General features: G+C 36.2%; 1 protein-coding gene across 1 annotated transcript in view; it reads left to right on the top strand.

Annotated features, from left to right (window-relative positions):
- The window catches only part of LOC142351734 (uncharacterized), a 30,103-nt gene extending 13,838 nt beyond the window's left edge, over window positions 1-16,265 (top strand). Inside the window, exons 3-4 of the mRNA XM_075403879.1 lie at window positions 2,752-2,826; window positions 15,452-16,265. Coding sequence (XP_075259994.1) covers window positions 2,752-2,826; window positions 15,452-16,234 — 858 coding nt within the window. The 3' untranslated portion in view covers window positions 16,235-16,265. The remainder of the gene's footprint in view (window positions 1-2,751; window positions 2,827-15,451) is intronic.
- Window positions 16,266-21,455: the final 5,190 nt, after the last annotated feature.

A 21,455-nucleotide genomic window follows, 5' to 3' on the forward strand; every position in this document is an offset into this window, starting at 1 on the left:
CTACTACTACTACTACTACTACTACTACTACTACTACTACTACTACTACTACTACTACTACTACTACTACTACTACTACTACTACTACTACTACTGTTTCAACACTTTAATTCCAAATATGAAATAAAGGCACGGTTGGCAACAAATACAAACAAAACAAGAAGAGTTATTTGTTTGGTTATTCTGTGAAGTGCTGTACGACGAAATTGTTGAAGGCATTCTTTGACCCGGTTGCTGCTTTCTCCTGCAATCTGGTTAACGATACTTTGTTTCGTACACAGTCTCCTTCGATTTGACTCATCCACGTTTTCCGTTGCCCCCCAGGAGCGCGTCTAGCATGGACGTATTGATCGGGCGGGTCCCAATCGAAAGCACTGCGGGCTAATCTTCCTGGTTCCATTCTCTGGATGTGTCCGTACCATTTTATCCGTTTGAGCATGATCATCGTAGATAGTTGGGGCATTCGTGATCTTGACATAATTTCTTCGTTCGTTGCTTTCTCCAGATATGACACACGTAGAATTCTCCGAAGACAACCACAGTGGAAACTCTCAAGTTTTCTCTCCATTAATTTGGAAAGAGTCCAAGTCTCTGAGCTGTACAGCACGGCTGATAAAACGAGTGCTTTGTACAAATTGCACTTGAGGTGCACGCTGAGCTGCTTGCTCTTCCAGAGATTTTGGAAGTTAGCAAACCGTTGTCTACCTTCTGCAAGTTTGCAATTGACTTCCTGCAGGTCTCCATGCTTGAGGCTGACATATGATCCGAGATACTTGAACGCTTCTATGTTTTCAAACTCGTTTCCGAGAACATCTTGTACTTTGCAGGAAAACACGCGTGTGGCAACTGCTTTAGGTTTGCCACAGTATCTCGATTGGTGAACTTTTCGGCCATTGACTGTTTTCAACTTTCTTTCACACTTGTCACAGGTAAGGCTCGCCTCTAGTTGCTCGAACTTTGACTTGTCTACGACATTCTTTGACAAACCGGCTTTGCAGAATCTTGTTTGGTGCACTTTGCGTCCGGTAACTGTACTGAATTGCCGCTGACAATTCTGACATCTTAAAGAATCTTGGTCAGCCACCACTGACCGACTCTCATTTTCTAGCGACTCTGAATCTGCTACCGCAGATTGTTGTTGTGAAGCTACCAACGCTGGCTTAGCCACCGCTAAGCTTTTCAATCTTAGCTTCCGGCCATCTTGTGTTTCGAACCAGCCCGCTTTCTTTTTCGTTCCCAGCAGCACCTCCGTGCTGATGGTTAGTCGTGACTGGCTAGATGTCTCTGCCAGGAGTCCTAGTTTGCCTTTATGTGTTCCAGTGAGTATCTCCACGTTCTGTTGGATACTAGGCACTGCAAAAACATTTGGGCTGTCGCATTTTACGCCCATATTCTTTGTTTTGGCCACATTAATCTTCAGACCAGCGGCTTCCGCAAGGGCCTTGTTTCGATGTAGGTTTTCTTGCACCTCACTGTCTGAGACCCCCACGAGAGCAACATCATCAGCAAAATCTAAGTCAGCCACCAATCTCCCAATGTCTAATCCTCCATGCACCAAGTTAGCCAAAATGTAGTTGATGACAAGGCCGAATAGGATTGGGGACCACACATCACCCTGCCTAACGCCCGTTCTGACATCAAATAAGCGTCCTTTCTCACCTTCGGCTTTGACTCGACATTTGAATCCATCATAGCTGTTTCTTATGATGTTTATACTACTACTACTACTACTACTACTACTACTACTACTACTACTACTACTACTACTACTACTACTACTACTACTACTACTACTACTACTACTACTACTACTACTACTACTACTACTACTACTACTACTACTACTACTACTACTACTACTACTACTACTACTACTACTACTACTACTACTACTACTACTACTACTACTACTACTACTACTACTACTACTACTACTACTACTACTACTACTACTACTACTACTACTACTACTACTACTACTACTACTACTACTACTACTACTACTACTACTACTACTACTACTACTACTACTGTTCAATATTTGCGATCACTGCTCACAATTTCTATTCCGCTCATTGTTATTCCTCTCGAAGTTTGCTCTTTAATTGCATCTTTTCGGCTTAAATTTCACTCATTTCGCGCATTTTTTTTCAAGGTTTCTGCTCAAACACTTTAATTTCCTCTCACTGCGGTCTTCTCTTGCATCTTTTAGCAGCATTTAAGAGGAATCGTCAACTAGGGTTCACTAGCTCTCATTTTCTATACAATAGTTTAGGTAGAGTTTCTTATTTGATAAAAAAAAATCACGATTTTACACAAGACTGTTTTTTTTCAGTGAGAGAATTTTCAACTCAGATATAAAGAAAATCATCAGAGGAAAGAACATTTGCAATAATATTCATTTCAAAATTATATGTTGTGAGCACTAATACTTTTTTCTATATGTAATAAGTTTAATTATTTTTTTAAATTGAATTTAATTAAAAATATTTAATTCTTTATAAATTTAGATTCAATTTAATTCAGCTATGTTTATTAAATAGAAACTCGAACCTGAGTCTATTTGCGTATCAGTAATGAATCCTTTATTTTCATTCAATTATTTAAATGACAAGTAATCTGATCATGACACCTTATTAAACATTTCATATTAAAAATAGTTTAAGAAACTGAGAGTTTCTATGAACAAAATGACCACTCTTTCTGTAAGAGCCCTGCATTTGATAATGATACCTTTATTTTGTGTTTTAGACTGTACATGATGCATACATGGATCAGGAATGGGAACACCGTACTTCAAACTTTTCTGGACCGAAAGAAAGAAAGGTATTGAAAAATTGAATTAATAAAAAAAATCGAGTTAATGAATAATTTTCAAAACGTCAGGAAAACTATCTCAAAAACACCAGGAAAACGTTCTGAAATGTTATTGAGACTGTTATTTATCTTGTCTGGCTCGGCTGTCTCTCTCTCTCTCTCTCTCTTAATTGTTTCTACTAATACTCGGAGGCACTCCTCAATAACTTGCGACCAGTCTTCGAAAAAAGCATTTACTGCTGTATTGACCGTGTTTTTAAGGTAGGGAAATACCCCCAGTTCGACTTTATAATTCTTTTCATAAAGTCGACCTCTCAACTAGGGTCTTGCACAAGAAGGTAGTTGATAAGTTGCTGCTGCGAAAAACACATCTCTGCCATAACCCCAGTGATTCTGGAATTTTTATCGTGCAAGATCTGACAATTTGTCTGATGAAATCTTGTAAGGTGATGCATCTTCTTGTAAGTTTTTAATAGACAATTTCGAAATAAATTTGTCAGATTTTACACGATTGAAATTCCTGAATCATTGGGTTATCCCAGACAGTGACTGGTAAGGTCACTGGCGGGTCCATGAAGACCGAATAACTTCCAGGCTAAGGACAAACAACAAGGACATAGAAATCATGTGCGCATCAAGAAACCAGTACCCGCAACCCAGGTCGAGGTTTCAGCGTCGTTTCAGTGCATTTTGGTGTAAGAAATGCGCTGAATGCACTGAAAAATGTAAGAAATGCGCTGAATTTTTGAGAATGCGCAGAAACGTTAAAATTTCAGCGAATCTTCAACGCAACTCTTAGATAATTTCAGTGCATATTCAGAAATGCGCATAGAGACCACAAAATTAAATAAGGGAAGCGCTGAATTTTCAGTGCCTTTCTTATATAATTTAAGCGCAATTCAGTACTTTTTGGTGCATTTTTTCAAAACGGTTTATATATAGAAAAAAATATCTAGAGCTAAAAATTGAGAGTTTTTGGAAGCAATGTCTCAGGGGTTTGGGTGACGACCAACAAACATTAGAGCAGGGTTCCGACTCAGTAATAGCGAGGAAAATGTAAAATTGAGCTGAACTTTTTGAAAATTCGGCGCTCTTTTTGTGCTTAAATTTTTTGAGAAATCAGCGTTTTTCAGCTCATTTCTGACATTGTTTATGAAAAATTCCCAAAACCCGGGATTTCACTCAATACTGAATCAAAATCGCATATGAAGAATTTGATATAAATGAGTTCAACAGAAATATCAAATATGGTGAAAACATTTATTTTGATGCAACCTCTAACTGATAAAATCACATTTTTAAATGTGTTCTACAAAAAACAAGCTGGAACAGAGTTTCAAACAAAAAGTTATTTACAGCCCCACGTTCAAGCTTGTATTTATGCAACGTGATATGAGAAAAAGTCTTTGCTCGAAAGTTCGCAAAACAAAAGGCAGGTATAAACATGATGAAATCAATATAATTTCGTGCTATCTAAATGAAAACTAGAGTAAGACCAGTCAAAAATCATCAAATTTGGATAAAAGTTTCGAATAGAAAATTATAATAATCGAATAAATGTTTCGTCGTGCTCAAAAGTGACTAGCACGAATTTTCAAATTAATTTTCAAGATTGTCTTATTTGTTGCTATTTCATTTCTGAACATAACGCGGAAAAAGTTTAATTATGGACAACGTAACAGTCCAGAGAAAACTCTCTGGTTCTCTTAGGACTTCACTTTTGAGCTATATATTATCCTGTAGATACCATGAGCAAATAATATTGTTTCTTTTTTGTATAGCTGGATTGTGATGATTCAGCGATGAGGTACAATATGTCACTAGGCTTTGGGAATTTAATGGAGTACGAGTTCGCTGTTGAGTTAGGGGTTATACAAATCTCTAAGTGCAAGAAATTGGCCTTTTACTGCCCTAGTTGAGAAATTTTTGGTTTTTAAACATAAGAAATATTCGGTACCGTCGTTTTGTTCTGGCTGAATTCGGCAAAATTTCCTATAAATGTGTCGTCTTCTTTCTTTGGTATTTAACATAAAAAAGATTCGGTATTGTAGTTTTTAAACGTACTACAGAATTGGTATCGTCGTCTTTAAACGTAAGAGATTCGGTATAGTCGTTTTTAAACTTAAGTGAGGTTCGGCATCAATTAGAGAAACACCTGGACTTTATTTTCGGGGTATGAAAAACAAATTAGTTCGGCAGACCTAACAACTAAACCGATCGGCATTGGAAGTTTTGAAACACAACCACCCAGCAAAACTTTGCTTGCAAGCTAAAAAAAAGTATGTCAGAACTCAGCAAATTAGCATCGGAATTCTCATCTATGTTCAACAACTATTTTACAATTTTGAATTCAAAATCAGTCGAGAAATTTATACTCGTCCATTTGTTTTTGTAAACGATTTTTAAAAGATGCTCTATTGAACCTTTACTTTTTTCAGAATTGGTTTGAGAATGTTTGAAACCAATTCTGAAAAAACCCTTACATTTTTTAAGAAGAATGTTTGAAAATCCTGCAAAATACTGTATCATAGCGTTTGACTACATTAAATACAGAAAAATCAAATTTTCCGATGGAAAAACCAACAGTTTCTTATGTCTAATACCAAACAAACCGAATCGTCCAAAAACAAACATACAGAATCTCTCTTGCATCCAAAAATGATAAAACCGATGCTCTCTTACGTTGGAAACCAAATCTACCAAGGATTTCTTGCAAAAATTTCCTCGTTTTTTCTTCTTCTCAAATAGGGTGTCGTAATTTAGTGTGGAGATATATATTTTGGTTATCTTCAGTTGCTCGATCGTGTTCAGTTAACGACGTTCCATGAACTGATTTAAACAAAAAAGCACCTTAGATTCACACACAAAACTAATATCATTTTTAATTTAGTCAAAAATCAATGTTGTCGATTTAATCAAGCTTTCGCCAACAATTTGTTTTTTTTTAAGAAAACAACAATAAAATCTGCTTCCCAAGCGGTCATTTCGATCAGTATTTCCTCCAATATAAGCCTTTTTTGTTTACTTTTCCTCCGCACTATAAAATTCTGTTTGATAGACCTCAATCGAAATTAGGTTTTTGCCTTATTTTCTACTTGCCTTTATTTAGCTAGTCCAGAAATAAATATATCGTTAGCTAAGACATATAAGAAAAAATTGTGTATGACATCAATGTCCGTAAAAAAGGTACCAAGAACATCACAAGCGAATTTGAAAGTCAAGTAGAATTTTGAAAGTTATTTAGTAAGTTTTGTTCTCTTCTGGACTTGCTAAAGGATCACAAGAAGTATTGCAGACAATGCAAAAAGAAAAGTGATCATAGAGTTCTACTTGTTGACTCTGGACGTGCCTGCAGCTTTTTGAATAAATGACTTGCAGCGCGAATAGTCAAAAGTACCCCACATACGATATGGGTTCGCGAAATCAACAAGCCAAAATTTCGAAGATTTTCGATTGAACCAATACAAATTGATGGTTGGATTCGAACACCTGTAACTAGCAACAGCTCGCAAAATTTCACTGCAATTTTCGCAGTTTTTGCTGACAGTCTCAAGCCGCTCGTCGGTTGCAATTTCTTTGAACAACCTGTACTTGCAGTCACACAATCCTCATCGCAAAAAGGTAATCAAGTAAACATTATTTCACAACATTCCGCATTCAAAGAAAGATAGCTCTACAATTGCCAGACTAAACAACTTGCATTGGAGGCTCAAAAACTTATGTAGCAAAATCAAAATTTCACAAAACATTCCCAACCACGACATCAAAAAAGGAAAACCTTTATTTACAAGATGAAGTAATCACTGAACTGAAAAAATTTCTTGATGAAAAACACAAAACAAAACTTACAAACTGTCTAGATAAAAACTTTGTTTCACTAATTGTAGTCACTGTCAAAAAATATCACTCCATTAAACTTGCACTTGATTTAAAAATACTCAAAAAAGCAATCCAAAAATTTAAATATCAAATGTTGAATCTTGATCCCCGCATCGATTCTTTTCTCATCAAATTAGTGATAACGCGTAGCAAAACACCACATATTTTTTCTGTTTTTCAGCATTGAAATTTAAGTATGTTTAGTCAACTAAATCTAGAACCCGACAGAGCCTATCACTGTAAATTTTAATTTATTAAGCGGCCATATGACAGGCACGTAAAGAGTTTAAACTCGATTTTATGGTCTTACAGATATGCCCAAGAAAATCCGGGAGGCCGTGGACTAAATCTTAATAGGACTAAAGAACAAAAACATTGCTTTCAAGCTGGCCTTCTAATTGCTAGCAAAAAATCAGAAGAAGATCGTAAACAACCTGCATTGAATTGTCTCAAAATACTTGATGAAGAGAATTTCAGAATGAATGTTCCCAAGTGTCAATTTGCAAAATTGGAAATTAACTGGCTTGGATACAATATTTCGCAAACGGGAATATTGCCAATTGAAAGTATGACATCAGCAATTATGTCCCTCGACGCACCAAAAGCACTAAATAAGTTCCGCTTTTTTCTTGGCTCAGTACATTAGATAAGTAAAGTCATCCAAATCTTGCATAAATTGGAGAACCGTTATGTCCCTTATTGAAAAAGTCTGCTAAAATAATGTGGACCGATATTCATAAAAACTGTTTTTTTTAAAATAAAGCATAGCATCGCAAATGCAAAAAAGATTTCTCATTATAACCCCCTACTGGAAACAGGAATTAAATGTGATGCTTCAGGTGCCCGACTCGGTGCTGCCCTTGAACAACTAACACTAGACGGGTAGAAGCCCATTGCTTTTATTTCTGAATTTCTAAACTCTTTTGAAGAGCGATACCGTGTCAACAAAAAAGTTTGGTCTATGAGTTTTTAAAAACTTTTTGGATGGAAAACAATTGAAAGTTATCACAGATTACCAAGAGCTCAATATTAAACGAAAATCGTTCAAATGAGTCAAACAAAAGCCGCCTCATTCGTTGGGTAGATAGACTACTAACTTATCATCTCGCAATTTAACATATGCCAACCGCTAAAATGGGTACATTCAACTATAACTTTTGGCAACCTAATCAAAAAGCTAATAATTATTTGCTTATGACAAGGAATTTATTTTTGCAAAATTTGAATTCATTTTCAACGCTGCTAATTCTTTAAACTTATACTTAATTCAATCTGCAGCTCATTTACACAATTTGTTTTAAACATATGAACCCGCACTGCGAAGTACTACTTAAAGTGAACATGTCATAATTTCAATAAAAACAATTAGCACACTTGACAATTATTTACACGCGCATGTAATTCAATTATCAACCGGCAAGCAAGATGCTACTTAAAGCGAACCTGTCTTAAATTCAAAGAATACAATTAGCACACTTGACAATTATTTACACCCGCATGTAATTCACTTATCACCCGAAAAGCAAAATGCTTCTTAAAGCGAACCTGCCATGAATTCGGTAAATACAATAAGCACACCTGAAACTCATTTACAATCGCATGTAGTTAACTTATCGCCCGACAAGCAAAATCTATTAGTAAAAACCAACTATAAGGCAAACAAATCTATACATGCATACCCGGCGTCCCAAAAACCAATTAACACCACACTCGCAAAAAAAAAATCCACTTGATAACAAGCAATTTTTTCAAATTCAGATGAAAGTATTCCACGGGGAGAGAAAAGCAATTTTTTAAAACTAATTCCCTGCTAATTAGCAGAGATTCCAATCACAGTTGAAAATGTCAGTCACCAAAAAAATTGGTGCTGTTAGCCCAATTTCACTTTCAAAATCATTTGTTTAAATTCGTCTTCAAATCAAACTTTGTTTCTCACCAAAATCTGATTTCAATTAAGTAATTTCAAATAATAAAATCAAAATTCCCAAAAGAAGCGCTTCAGCGGAATTCGATTCGGTGACTCCTTTTGATCAACGGTACAAGAAACAACTCCTCTGCCACCAACCTCCCCTGCGGCATCATCTAACATCAGCACACCGCTCACAACTAGCACACAAAAACCAGTTTTTAATAGGGAATCTGTCCAGTAAATCCTTTGTAGCTTCACTTACGAGCAAGGACGCAGTTTACATAGAGGTGCGCGATTCCATCATCAGCAACAATGCGGAACGGCTGAAGGAGCTCAAACCGCATATCCATTCATACTCGTGGCTCTCCATGTGCGTTACGGTTGCGTCTGAATAAACGAAAAGATAGAAAAACCTATTGTTTTGAGGGAGGATTTAGTTGATGACTTGCACGCTAGCCACCCAGGTATCTGGGGCATGATATGCATGGCTAAACATTAGTGGTGGCCATAAATGAATGGGGAATTGTTGGTCAGATCAAATGAGTGTAAACCCTGCACGGCAATTGGTGAGAATATTAAATCAGTAATTCCCGCCAAGAAACTCCATCCCATACACCTTGTGCTGAATTGAACCATGAAATCCAAATTGATTTTTTGACCAATTCACGATGAAAAAGGCCATGAAAGATACTTTCTCGACGCACTAGATCGTTTTTAAAAATTTTCTAAAGCATGTAAATTTGATAAAGCAAATGGGCCTAATGTACTAATATTTTTTGGTCAAGTATTTTGAGAATCATTGAATACCCCGTTCCATCCGTTTGTTTCAAGCAAAAAGCCTTGTGGAACGTCAAGTAAGGGTTTTCTGTAATAAGAATAACAGAGATATTATTGAAGACACAGATATTATGTAAATGAAGACACTGTTACCTCTGAGGTCATCCATTCCATCAACAAATGGGGGAGTGGATAGCGGAATGACATAGAAATCGGAAAGGGTTTGACAAAGGGCAACAAAGATTCTCTTGATCGCGAGAAAAAGAGCACTGACGAAGAGCCCCCCCTCTTCGATCATCACTTTGCTAGGCAATCCCACTCTCAAAACGTGTGGTGCAGATCAAAGTAGCTCAAAAAGTGCTTGGTTAAAGCAGATCGAATAAGAACCTCGAGGGACTATATGAAATGTTAGCACCCTGATCCAGTATTCTAAAAGCCAGCCCAATCACATCAAAAAATGAGGAACCGAGGAGGGCCATTGTCACTATTCGCAATAGAAACATTGCAATATTCGGCACGCAGCAGGAACGCCAAACACTCCTAAAAGTATACGCAGACCGTCATGGACCACGCACTAGCGAATAGCTAGTAGAAGATAAAATCCAAAGCCACATGAATGAATTTACCGAAACTTCAAAGGAGACAAGAAAATGAAACATAAGCGACGTGACCAGGGTAGCAGTTTGTCTTCATCAAAATCAAACATCGAACGCAGGATGCGGGGTGGTTTGCCAAAAATTCCGAACTTCTTGATACTCAGAGGCCAAACATTGATTCGGCAAGCGAATTAATCATCCCTCTGCGCCAACCTCCGAACTCCAACAGGTTCCACCTTCTACTTCCACGACAACTAAGGATAAACAATCATCCGGCCGCAACCACCGAAGCTCATCATTTAATGGCTTCGAGGATTCGTCGCCCGATTCGGAAATATCCGCCCGGCTGGAGAGACCACGAAGAGCAGGCAACGTCTAATTTTTTTAACCACCAAACGTTTCGGCGGTAGAAACAGTAGAATCTCCCGCTGAGCAAGTTCAAGGAGAGTCAAGCGTGTGGCCGGTGATTGGAACGGGTTTGCCCCCTGACACGTGAGTTCGTTATCTAGCGGACTATAGAAGCCCCACCCTCGAAGAAGAATTCATTTCGATTAAAATTTATGGCCGAAATCCACAAAAACTCAGATTAAAAGTAATTGAACTCATTAAACGCACCTTATATTTTTATACATATCCCTAGTTATGATAGCCAGCAAACATATTGATACTACAGATTTAACCGGGGCCAAGTATTATTTTTGTATATTCCTATTTGTACCTTTTTTTTCTTCTCATTCAAGGGGTTATGTAATAGCTATGCAATTATTGCTAATTTTCGTTTTGTTTAGTTCATTTAACTTTAGATTTTATTTAAAATTTCCCGGTTTTAATTTGTTGTTCATTCACATGATTATTAATTCCGGCTTTGTGATCAAATACGTCGGTTCACATGATTTCTTTTGTCGACATCAACTCGATTTCATACTTCTTATTTTCTCAATTCAATATCAAAAACTTTAGTATTTCTGATTCCGCTCCGAAAATCTAGCTCAGAATTCAGTAGACATTCCACTTGACGAAATCCAATCTCAAATAAAAAGTGTGTCTTCGCGTGGCGTTGTTGACGGTCATTTGGTATAGTACGACAGTTAGTCTAGACCTGGAAATAAGGAAAAGAGCATCCTCGACCGATTTAGAGGAAAAAATTTCGTCATAGATACTTTTTTTGTATAAAAAGAATTTTTTGGGAAATTGCGAAATGTTTTCGGCTTTGGCTCGAACTAAACAACCGTCCTCGACTTCGCTGGAATAAAAGATTTCTGGAACTTGGTTGGACAATAGAAAGTTTCCCGGATAGTGATTAGATAATAAAGCGTGTCCCGGCCAATAATATTTTTGCGCGCAATGTTATTGTACTTATTGCTGATAACGCAGTCAACAGGCAAGCGCCTTCTTCTCTTGCAATTTAAAAGAACCAAAAATCTGCCTCGTTGTTTTAAAAAAATGATAGTTTACGCTACGTTCTCATCATTGCTAATGAGAACAAGGCCACTCTAGTCATACTACCTAGTTTCGTTTAATCAGTTATTGTGGTATTTAAAAATATAGTCCAGCTGCGATAAATACTTCATCTTGAGAACGGCAAAAACTCTTAAGTCTTTTGACTGTTTTGCAACTGTTTTTGTTTTCAGTTGAGCTGCTCACCGGGCCGAGGAATTTGGCCAAAATTATGTAAGGTCAGCGGCAACTAACGTTGACAAGTCGGAAAATTCACTGCAATTTTCTTACATAATTTTGCGTTGAATGCGTTGAATTTGAAAACAAAAACTCAACGCATTCAACGCAAAATTATGTAAGAAAATTGTGGTGAATTTTCCGACTTGTCAACGCTAGTTGCCTCTGATCTTACATATTTAGCGTTGAATTTAGCGTAGATCTTCAATATTTAGCGTTGAATTTAGCGTAGATCTTACAGATTTAGCGTTGAATTTAGCGTAGGTCTTACACATTTTTGCGTTGAATTTAGCGTTGATCTTACAAAAAAACAAAGCGTCCACTTGAACTATTTACCTCCAGTTGCGTATGGGACTCGAACTGCTGACCTCCTGTCTGCTTGTCGCCTCTTCTACCATTGTGCGACAGTACCTTGGTTTCCTTAAGAGCCGCAATTCTTAAAAAACGTAGATCTTAAATATTTTGCGTTGAATTTAGCGTAGATCTTACATATTTTGCGTTGATTTTGCGTAGTATTTAACTTAGCATATTCATCGCATTTACCATGTGAGGCGTACTGGGAAAATTTTAAAAAGTTTTTTAAAAAAATTGAATTCCTAAAATGGATTTTGCACTATAAAAGAACACTAAAAAGTGATTTTTTGCTGACTTCACTTTTCTCACATGTGCAGTATAGGGGGTCGAAACAGTAAAAAAAAAATTAATTTTTTGAAAAAAAAACTTGAAAAAGTTCTGAAATCGTAAAATGGTCTGAAATGGATTTTGCACTATAAAAGAGGACTAAAAAGTGATTATTTGCGGACTGCACTTTTCTCACCTCTGCAGTATAGGGGATCGAAACAGCAAAAAAATTAATTTTTGAAAAAAAAAACTTGAAAAATTTGAAATCGTAAAATTGTCTGAATTGGATTTTGCACGCTCAAAGAGCACTAAAAAGGATTTTTTCTGACGTCAAGTTTCTCACCTTTGCAATATAGGGTTCGAAATAGTGAAAAAAAAGATTTTTTGAAAAAAAAACTTGAAAAAGTTCTGAAATCATAAAATGGTCTGAAACGGATTTTGCACTATAAAAGAGGACTAAAGAGTGATTTTTTGCTGACTGCACGTTTCTCACCTGTGCAATATAGGGGATCGAAACAGTAAAAAAATTGACTCCTTGAAAAAAAAAACTTGAAAAACTTTTGAAATCGTAAAGTGGTCTGAAATGGAATGGAAAGATTAGCGTTGAATGCGTTGAACTTATGCAAGATCAACGCAAAATTCAACGCTAAATATGTAAGATCTAAGCTAAAATTCAACGCTAAATATGTAAGATCTACGCCAAAATTCAATGCAAAATTATGTAAGATTAGCGTTGAATGCGTTGAATTTATGTAAGATCAACGCTAAAGTTCAACGCTAAATACGTAAGATCTACGCCAAAATTCAACGCAAAATTATGTAAGATTTGCGTTGAATGCGTTGAATTTATGTAAGATCAACGATAAAATTCAACACTAAACATGTAAGATCTACGCCAAAATTCAACGCAAAGTTATGTAATGTTAGCGTTGAATGCGTTGAATTTATGTAAGATCAACGCTAAATTTCAACGCTAAATATGTGAGAGCTACGCCAAAATTCAACGCAAAATTATGTAAGATTAGCGTTGAATGCGTTGAAATTATGTAAGATCAACGCTAAATTCAACGCTAAATATGTAAGATCTACGCTAAAATTCAATGCTAAACATATAAGATCTTCGCAAAATTCAACGCAAATTTATGTAAGATTTGCGTTGAATGCGTTGAATTTATGCAAGATCAACGCTAAAATTCAACGCTAAAAATGTAAGATCTACGCTAAAATTCAACGCAAAGTTATGTAAGATTAGCGTTGAATGCGTTGAATTTATGCAAGATCAACGCTAAAATTCAACGCTAAATATGTAAGATCTACGCTAAAATTCAACGCAAAATTATGTAAGATTAGCGTTGAATGGGTTGAATTTATGTAAGATCAACGCTAAATTCAACGGTAAATATGTTAGATCTACGCTACAATTCAACACTAAATATGTAAGATCTACGCCAAAATTCAAGGCAAAATTATATAAGATAAGCGTTGATTGCGTTAAATTTATGTAAGATGTACGCTCAGGCGTAGATCTTACATAAATTCAACGCTTTCAACGCCAATCTTACATAATTTTGCGTTTTTTAGCGTTGACACCTCGGCCCGGGTCCTGTAAAATGATGTTTTGTCTTGTGCGGGTGGCCTCTCTTTATATAAACAAGCAAAAAAGAATTAGAAATTTCCGAATTTGCAAAAAAAACAGACTTATGCAAAGAACTTGGTTTGACCTATGGAAAGACCGTGTTCGACCCCAGATAACTATGAAAAGACCCTGCTTGACAAATGATGCCTATCAAAAGATATTTACTAGACCCAGGAAAAAAGTTTGGCTGGACTCATGAAAAGAATTAGCATGAACTTCACCCAGGAGAAACTAATTTAGTTTAAGTCAATATATACCCCCACCCCATCTTTTCAAATTTCAAAGTTTAGATATGATGACCATACAAGACTTATTTTCTCAAGTGTCTGGCAGCCACTGCCAAGGAAACCGAAGTGTTGGATTGCAAAAAGAAGAACTGGAAAAATATGACTTGAATTTTAAGTTGTTTCATCCTGGTACTTTCGTAATCAAGCTTTGAAGAACGGTGTCTTTTCATGGTCAGAGCAACCTTCTTTTCTCAACCAAAATTTTTTTGCCCATTTTCGCTTTTTTACTGCCGTATAACAAAGCCAATTGGATCAAATTTCAGCTAAGGAGCATCCAATACAGAAAGAAAAAAGTCAAATTTTGGAGAGACACGAAGAAAGTTCTTTGTAGGATTTTGATTTCAACTCAATTCCGACGTGAAAATTTTTGTTTATCTGGAGGGGGCAACAAAAAGTCCAAATGACTACGGCCCATTAAAGTTCATTTGAAGATCAGGAAAAAGCTTAGCAATTCGGGTTAAGTGACTAATATCGGTCTAATACGCCATAAAATCAATCTATATGACCCATTGGATCCAAAACAGAATTTTTGCCTGAGTTTGAAAAAAACATTACTTCGTTTTAAGAACTCATTTCGTCTTGCTCTGGGTTAAAAATGAAAAAAAATCAAATCAATTCTGATGCCGCAATGAATCGAATTCGAAATCCTTGTTTTTCTGTCTCTATACTTTAGCGCTGTTCGTTGTTTTGTACATCTCAGGTCGCCCGCGGGATATTCAGCGGTGTAAGAGCGTTTTAACCTGAACTTAGGAAAAGAATAGGAAAAAAGTCAACAACTTTCATCGTAGCATTGATCAGACCATCCTCCAGGCAATGCCTCGGATCAGAACGTTTTCTGATACATGTTAAAACAATTGAAATTTGATAGTACTCAATTTAAATTTGAATAACATATTATATCAGATAGTAAAAACTTATTGACAAATTTATTTTAAAAAAATACATAGAAGAGCTTGGAGTTTTGTTTTGGAATTGAAAACGGTCTCTTATTGCTCTACGATCAGATTTTGGGTCAAGTGACAACCAGACTATGTTCAGAAATTTGTGTAGGATCAGACATTTGTGTGACCATTTTGCCGATTATCGTACGACCACGACACTTTCCGGACCCTGCCTGTAATTTGGGTTGCACTAGCCTAATACCCCCCCCCCCCCCCGTCTGGGACCCAAACGGTTTTACCGGATGTGGCTTGGGTCAGGCATTTTAACCTGGGTGATGCTAATGCACACTCTGCTAACTGAATACCACCTTTAGGCGGCAAATTACTCTTCGAATGACATATGCGTCGTTTGCTTGGATTCCGATGTTCCAATCCCCGGAACGAGGCCAGTTTTACTACCCGATAAAAACAATTTGTACGAACAAAAAATTGTCGAGATTTTTGGTTGGGGTGAAACTTTTGAAGAGTTGGACCCAGATCAACTTCATTCGACCTATGTGAATACAATCACAAATGACGACTGCAGGAATGATTTCAGATTTAATCAAGCACTTAGGGCAGCATTCGACAACATAATATGTTCCCAGCGGTACTATGCCACATATCTAAGGGGTCTATCCAGCGGAGACCTCGGAGCTCCAGCTTGTCTGAGGAACTCTGACAATGACACATCCGAGTTGTGTGAAATTGTCGGTTTGTACATGAGGCAAACGCCAGGACCGGAGCGATATGACGTTTACACCAGAGTGTCTGCCCATTCAGACTGGATTCGGAGGCAAGCAAGTTTATGCGGGCCTCAAAATACCAGATCAACTGTCTCAGTCCAGAATATAAGAGCCAGTTGTCCCAAAAACGTCCCTACTGACGTTAAGGCGGCTTTTGTAAAAGAAAATCTGGACAAACTCTCGAGAAACGACCTTCTAAACGTGGCCATTACTTTTGTCGAGACTTACCATGACCTCTATAGAATACCTGAATTCTCAGTTCCCCAGCTGGAATACTTTATCATCAAGTATCTCAGTGACACTTCAGCTCCGGCTGCTCTGCCGATCAAAAAAGCGTGCAAACAAGTCGAGACTCTGTTAGCTACACGCTAAATAAAACTAAGGTAAATTTACCTTAACAGAATTAGGGTTAATAACTGTTGTTAGATTAAATTTAGGGAATTTTAACGCTACCGTTAAGGTAACTAATTAAGGTAATTTAAAGGCAAGTTAGAGTAAAGTTTAAGGACATTGATAAGTAAATGAATGCTTAACTTTTCAGGTAGAGTTCAGGTAAAGTTAGCTTTAGTCATAAGGTGGGTTAAAAGGCAGATTTGCCTTATTAGTTCAGGGCAGTTAAGTTGTCTGGCCCCTCAACCTGAGAAGGTAAATTTACCTCATCTTTATTTAGTGCGTAATTGATCCATTCCGACAAGCCTTGAGGGGCATATGCTATTACTCTCAAACCAGCAAAAGTTTATTATATTTGAATGCCTAACTCAGACTGCTGTCTATCTTAGTAAAGTTGCCTTGGGTGATTGGGGGTGAGCGGGGTGCTTGGGCGCGAGGGATGAAAATATAGTGAGAGAAAACGTTCAATGAATAAAGCAAGGGTTTGAAATAGTTTTGCAGGTATAAGCTGCTCATGTCAGAATTTTAATGAGTTGTTATGCATCTGGAAAAAAATGATAGAGAGAAAAAAGTTTGGTACATTGATCTGGTCGTTGTATGATTGGAAGGCATTTAGACCTTCTTGCATGTGAGTGACAGTTTCTTCCAGTGCTCCACAAGTTACACTTATCGATCCATAAAGATACAACTCAAAGCATGAACTATAAATTTGACAGTATTAATTAAGTGCATTCAATTAAAAGTTAGTCCTTTGTCAAAGTTGCACCTGGATTACTGACTTCTGACAAAAATGTGATGGAAAATTTTTTTCCAATAATGGCTTAGACCTCGACCAATAAAAAATGCTTGTGCCTCGACATGCGATATCCACATTTATAAACTATAAATAAACTTTAATTATGCCAATTCAGATTACAGATTTTAAATTGTAGCAGCTCCTTGTCAGAACACACTTATTTTTGGGGAATGATTTTAGTCACTCACATAGACAATTGCACTGCAGTTGGTAAAAAATTAGAACGATTAATCTCTGAAGCACAATATTGCTCAGATTAAAAATTTTGGTCACGAATAGAGAATGAAAACTAGGTTTTTGTGTCCTAAAATTATAATAAAAAGGTTACAAAATGTCCTCTTTAGCTTATTATGACAGTTTTTCTATATGCTGTAGAGCTGAAAAACAACTCTTTATAATTACTTGAGCTTTATTCTCAACTAAAGTCTGAAATCAATTCGACACACCATTTTATATGTTCAATTGTAAAAACAAATAACAAAAGTTCTAGCTAAATGTTTTAGATACTGTTGAGTTTCATTCATAGCGTAAAGGTCTGTCATCATTTTATAGCGTCTAATTCAAATAATCAGACGCTATTTCTCAAGAAACAGAAACAGATTTTTTGCTCTCAAGGAATCTGCATAAAATCCAACAATATACCAGCTCCGCCAATATACTAAAAAAACTATAACAACAACATTCGAAGCATGCTTTTAAGAAATTTTTTGCTTTTCAAAATGCAGTGCAATGCAGAATAAGTTTTTTGTGAAAAACAAAAGCACAGCTAATTACTTTCAGGACGAAAATTCAGTCCCAAATTCCTGGCCCGAGGATTTTACTCGAAAACAATGGGGAAAAGATTGTAAAGAGCAGCAAAAAAAAGTTTATTACACGGTTAGCTCTTAAAAAAGCTGGAAAATGTGTAATTTAAAAGTTTTATCTTAAGAATGAAGATTCGTACTTTTACACTCTTTATGTAATATCCATTAGGAGGTGACCAAAGTGAATGAAAAATTTCGCAAACGCCTTTTTACTTTGCCCCTCATCGAAATTTAACCACAATAATTTTATGCTGATAGTAAGCATAATGGTGGGTGTCGTACACAATCAATATTCTGTACTTGATTCGCGATTAAAATCACTATTAGAATTTTGTTAAGCTACCTTGTGCGGCGAGTGCACTTGACACCATTTTATATTTGAATTCGCTTAGCGAATCGCCTATCTTTCACTTTTCTGTCTTACTAGGTAAGTGAATACGATGGTCAAGAACTCGATAGTTAAATTGAGCAACTGGTCGTTCTCGTTCTGATTGGGCTGAAGAAACAGTAATTGTATTTTCGTAGATCGGTTCTAGAGGAGGTAGGATATTCTCGGGCTTTGGTTCGAGTAATGTATCCAATGCGATGTTCTCTTTTGCGAGGAGGGCCAATTTCGCCTGAATTTGCCAATTTTCCCTCTTCAAAAGAGGATCGGGGCTGGGAATTTTCCCTCTTCAAAAAGGGTTCGATGCCAAGTGGAGTCTGCCTTTGCGTTGCTGACTGCACCATGTCGTACACAATCAATATTGTGTACTTTGATTCGCGATTCAAAACAATATTAGATTTTTTCTTAAGCTATCTTGTGCGGCGAGTGCAAAACGCCTATCTTTCACTTGTATGTCTTACTAGGTAGGTGAATACGAGTGTCAAGAAATAAGTTAAATTAAGCAGCTGAGATGCAGAACAAAAAAAAGAGTGAAACTGATTACAAAGTCACAATAGGTATTATTAAATAATTCCCGATGTGGGAATTAGGGTAACAGACAAAACGTATGAAATATTAATTGAAATACAATGAACTTAAGTTGACTTTATAACATGCCCTTCAGGATTAGGTACAATCAATAAATAGGTACATCGTATAGAAATTTCACTGCACCAAATAAAATGACTATGTACAACAGTGGGAAAACAAGTACATTTTCTTATCATTCCACTGTAATTGACACTCTTTGCGAAGAGTGTAAAAAGAATGGAGAAACAGTGATAGTATGCATAATGGTGGAAAACGAGTGTAGCTTCTTATCAGTTCTTTCTAAACTACTCTTTGCAAAGAGTGTAAAAAGAGTAGGAAAAGTAATACTGAGCACATAGGTGGCAAAACAGTGTCATTTTTTTCATATTCAATCAGTCCACTCTGAGTTACATTTTTAGCAAAGAGTGTAAAAAAAGCGGAGAAAAAAATGTAAATTCAGAGTCATTTCCTAAACATCCACATTTACTCTATTTCCCAGTACAATAGGATTGTAATACGTATTACAGTCTATTCCCTGCTAATTAGGAATGGATTGAGCCTAGATTGAAAAATGAAACAAAGTTGATCTCGTCTTATTTCATAATTCTGCAGCCTTACTCCGTAAAGTGGAAACCTAATAGACAGCTGGCAAAATTACACAGTGCAAATTTTCAACAGAAAAATGAATCTCGAAAAAAATTAAGTTTGAAACGATCGAAACTATTTTTTTCACCATTCAACACTTTCAAGTTTGAATTAGACACATGGACCTAAAATAGGTGCACGCACTCATTATCATAAAAAACAGAATATCTAATCCTATCTTAGATACAAAAACAATATACGCCTGGGCCTATATAGAATAAGTTCTAATAGTACCTCAAATTGCTAAATTATATCTCAATAACTTGTACCGAAACATCTCTGGTAATTTTGTTTCCTTAAAAGTTGCTGCTCCTCAGATTGGGTACCTGCTGTTGAAAATATTAGAAGAGGATATTAGAATTTTATTTAGATTGAGTAAATATATTTTCACCTATCTAATTTTTCAAACGATCCAAGCTTAATTACTTTTACGGAAAGGAGATATTAGAAAAAAAGCATTGAAAACCTGGCCTTTTCCTGGAAACAATTTGTTTTGCTAATTTGGGAGGAAAATGGAAAATTGAACCTGTTGATGGATTTTACCCTGCAGGTCCTGATTTTAGTCAACAGGTTGACTTCATCTTTTTGAAAAGAAAATGTTATGCGAAATCTTACTTTGCTAAAAAAGGGATTAAGAAAATTTTCTTTAAAATAACTATAGAATTTCTACTTAAATTTATGCACTATGCACTGTGTTTATGACAAATCATTGAACTTTTTTAATAAAATAAATTTGATTTAGACTCACTTTCAATTTATGAAAGTTGGTACATTGTTGTTATCAATGGCCTGCGTAATACTAATAGATGCATTTTTTGGCATCCGTGATGTCTTCAAATTTAACTAAAACGGAATAGCCTTTTTCGTGTCCGTTTTGTTTAGACTGCTTTCAAGAAAAACTTTTAGGAGGTGTTTAACAAACAATTAGATGGCGTTGTGTTTTATTAGGGTTTAGAGAACAAAACTCTACCTTTGTGAAAGAAAATCTTTTCTAATTTCAAGTTTTCCAAACTTCTTTTCCAAAACAAAGATTTAGTACAAATTGATACCAAAGGTTTGCGTGAAAAACGGTATTCATTTATCAAATTTTTGCTAAACCTTTACAATTTTTTAGTTTTCAGCATTTAAAAGGATTTGTTATACTTTTTATTGTTTTTATCTTAGTTTTAATACCGCGTAGTTTTTGCACATTTTGCTCTTTTAATATACAAAACAGATGAATTCAAACCCACTGGTTGTAAAAAACCACTAGAGTGGCTGCATTTATGATCAAATTGTGAGCAAAAATTATGGCTAATTCCTGATTTTTGATGTTTTCATGATTTTTTCATTGTTTTGTTTAACTTCAGAGAATTGGCAGTGAAGACCTAACATTTTTATTCAAATTTGTGCTCAGACTGAAATAACAAATTATCTATGACCGAGATGACAGTTCTAAGGAAAATGCAACCTTCTATTAGCTTTTATCTTATATAATTTCAAGTCTTGAGACGTATTGCTGTTCCGATCTTATTAGCGTTATTTAGAGTTGATATTCCCTTAATTTTCATCTTTGATCGTTGCGTTTATCTTACAGAGTTCAGTTTTACTTGCTTTTTATAACTGTATTCACGGTCTCGTTTGCTTTCTTGGTTCCTGTTTACAAAAACAATCAAAATTATAACATAACCGTCTAATGTCGGGTGAATTGCGAATTGCTCTCAAACAACCGGCGAGTGGTTGAATTTGGTAGTGTTCAGCGACGAGCGTTCGAAGTGTAGGGTATGTTTGAGAGGGATGAGGGGGATTTTCAATGTGCTTAATGTGGTTGGAATGGGGGTGTGTGGAATGGGAGGGGGTGAGAGTGGCAGGGATATGAGGGGACAAGTTTTTTAGGTTACATATAAACCTCATTCGACACCATAAAATTTTCCTGCTAAAAACAGTTTTGGTGATACGTACTCTCTTAGACTGGCAAGGCACAAGGGCGTCATCTGTTTATCGTGCTTTTTTGGGTTAGATGAA

This window comes from Convolutriloba macropyga, chromosome 13, assembly GCF_964194025.1.
Source record: "Convolutriloba macropyga chromosome 13, txConMacr16.3, whole genome shotgun sequence".
NCBI lineage: Eukaryota > Metazoa > Xenacoelomorpha > Acoela > Convolutidae > Convolutriloba > Convolutriloba macropyga.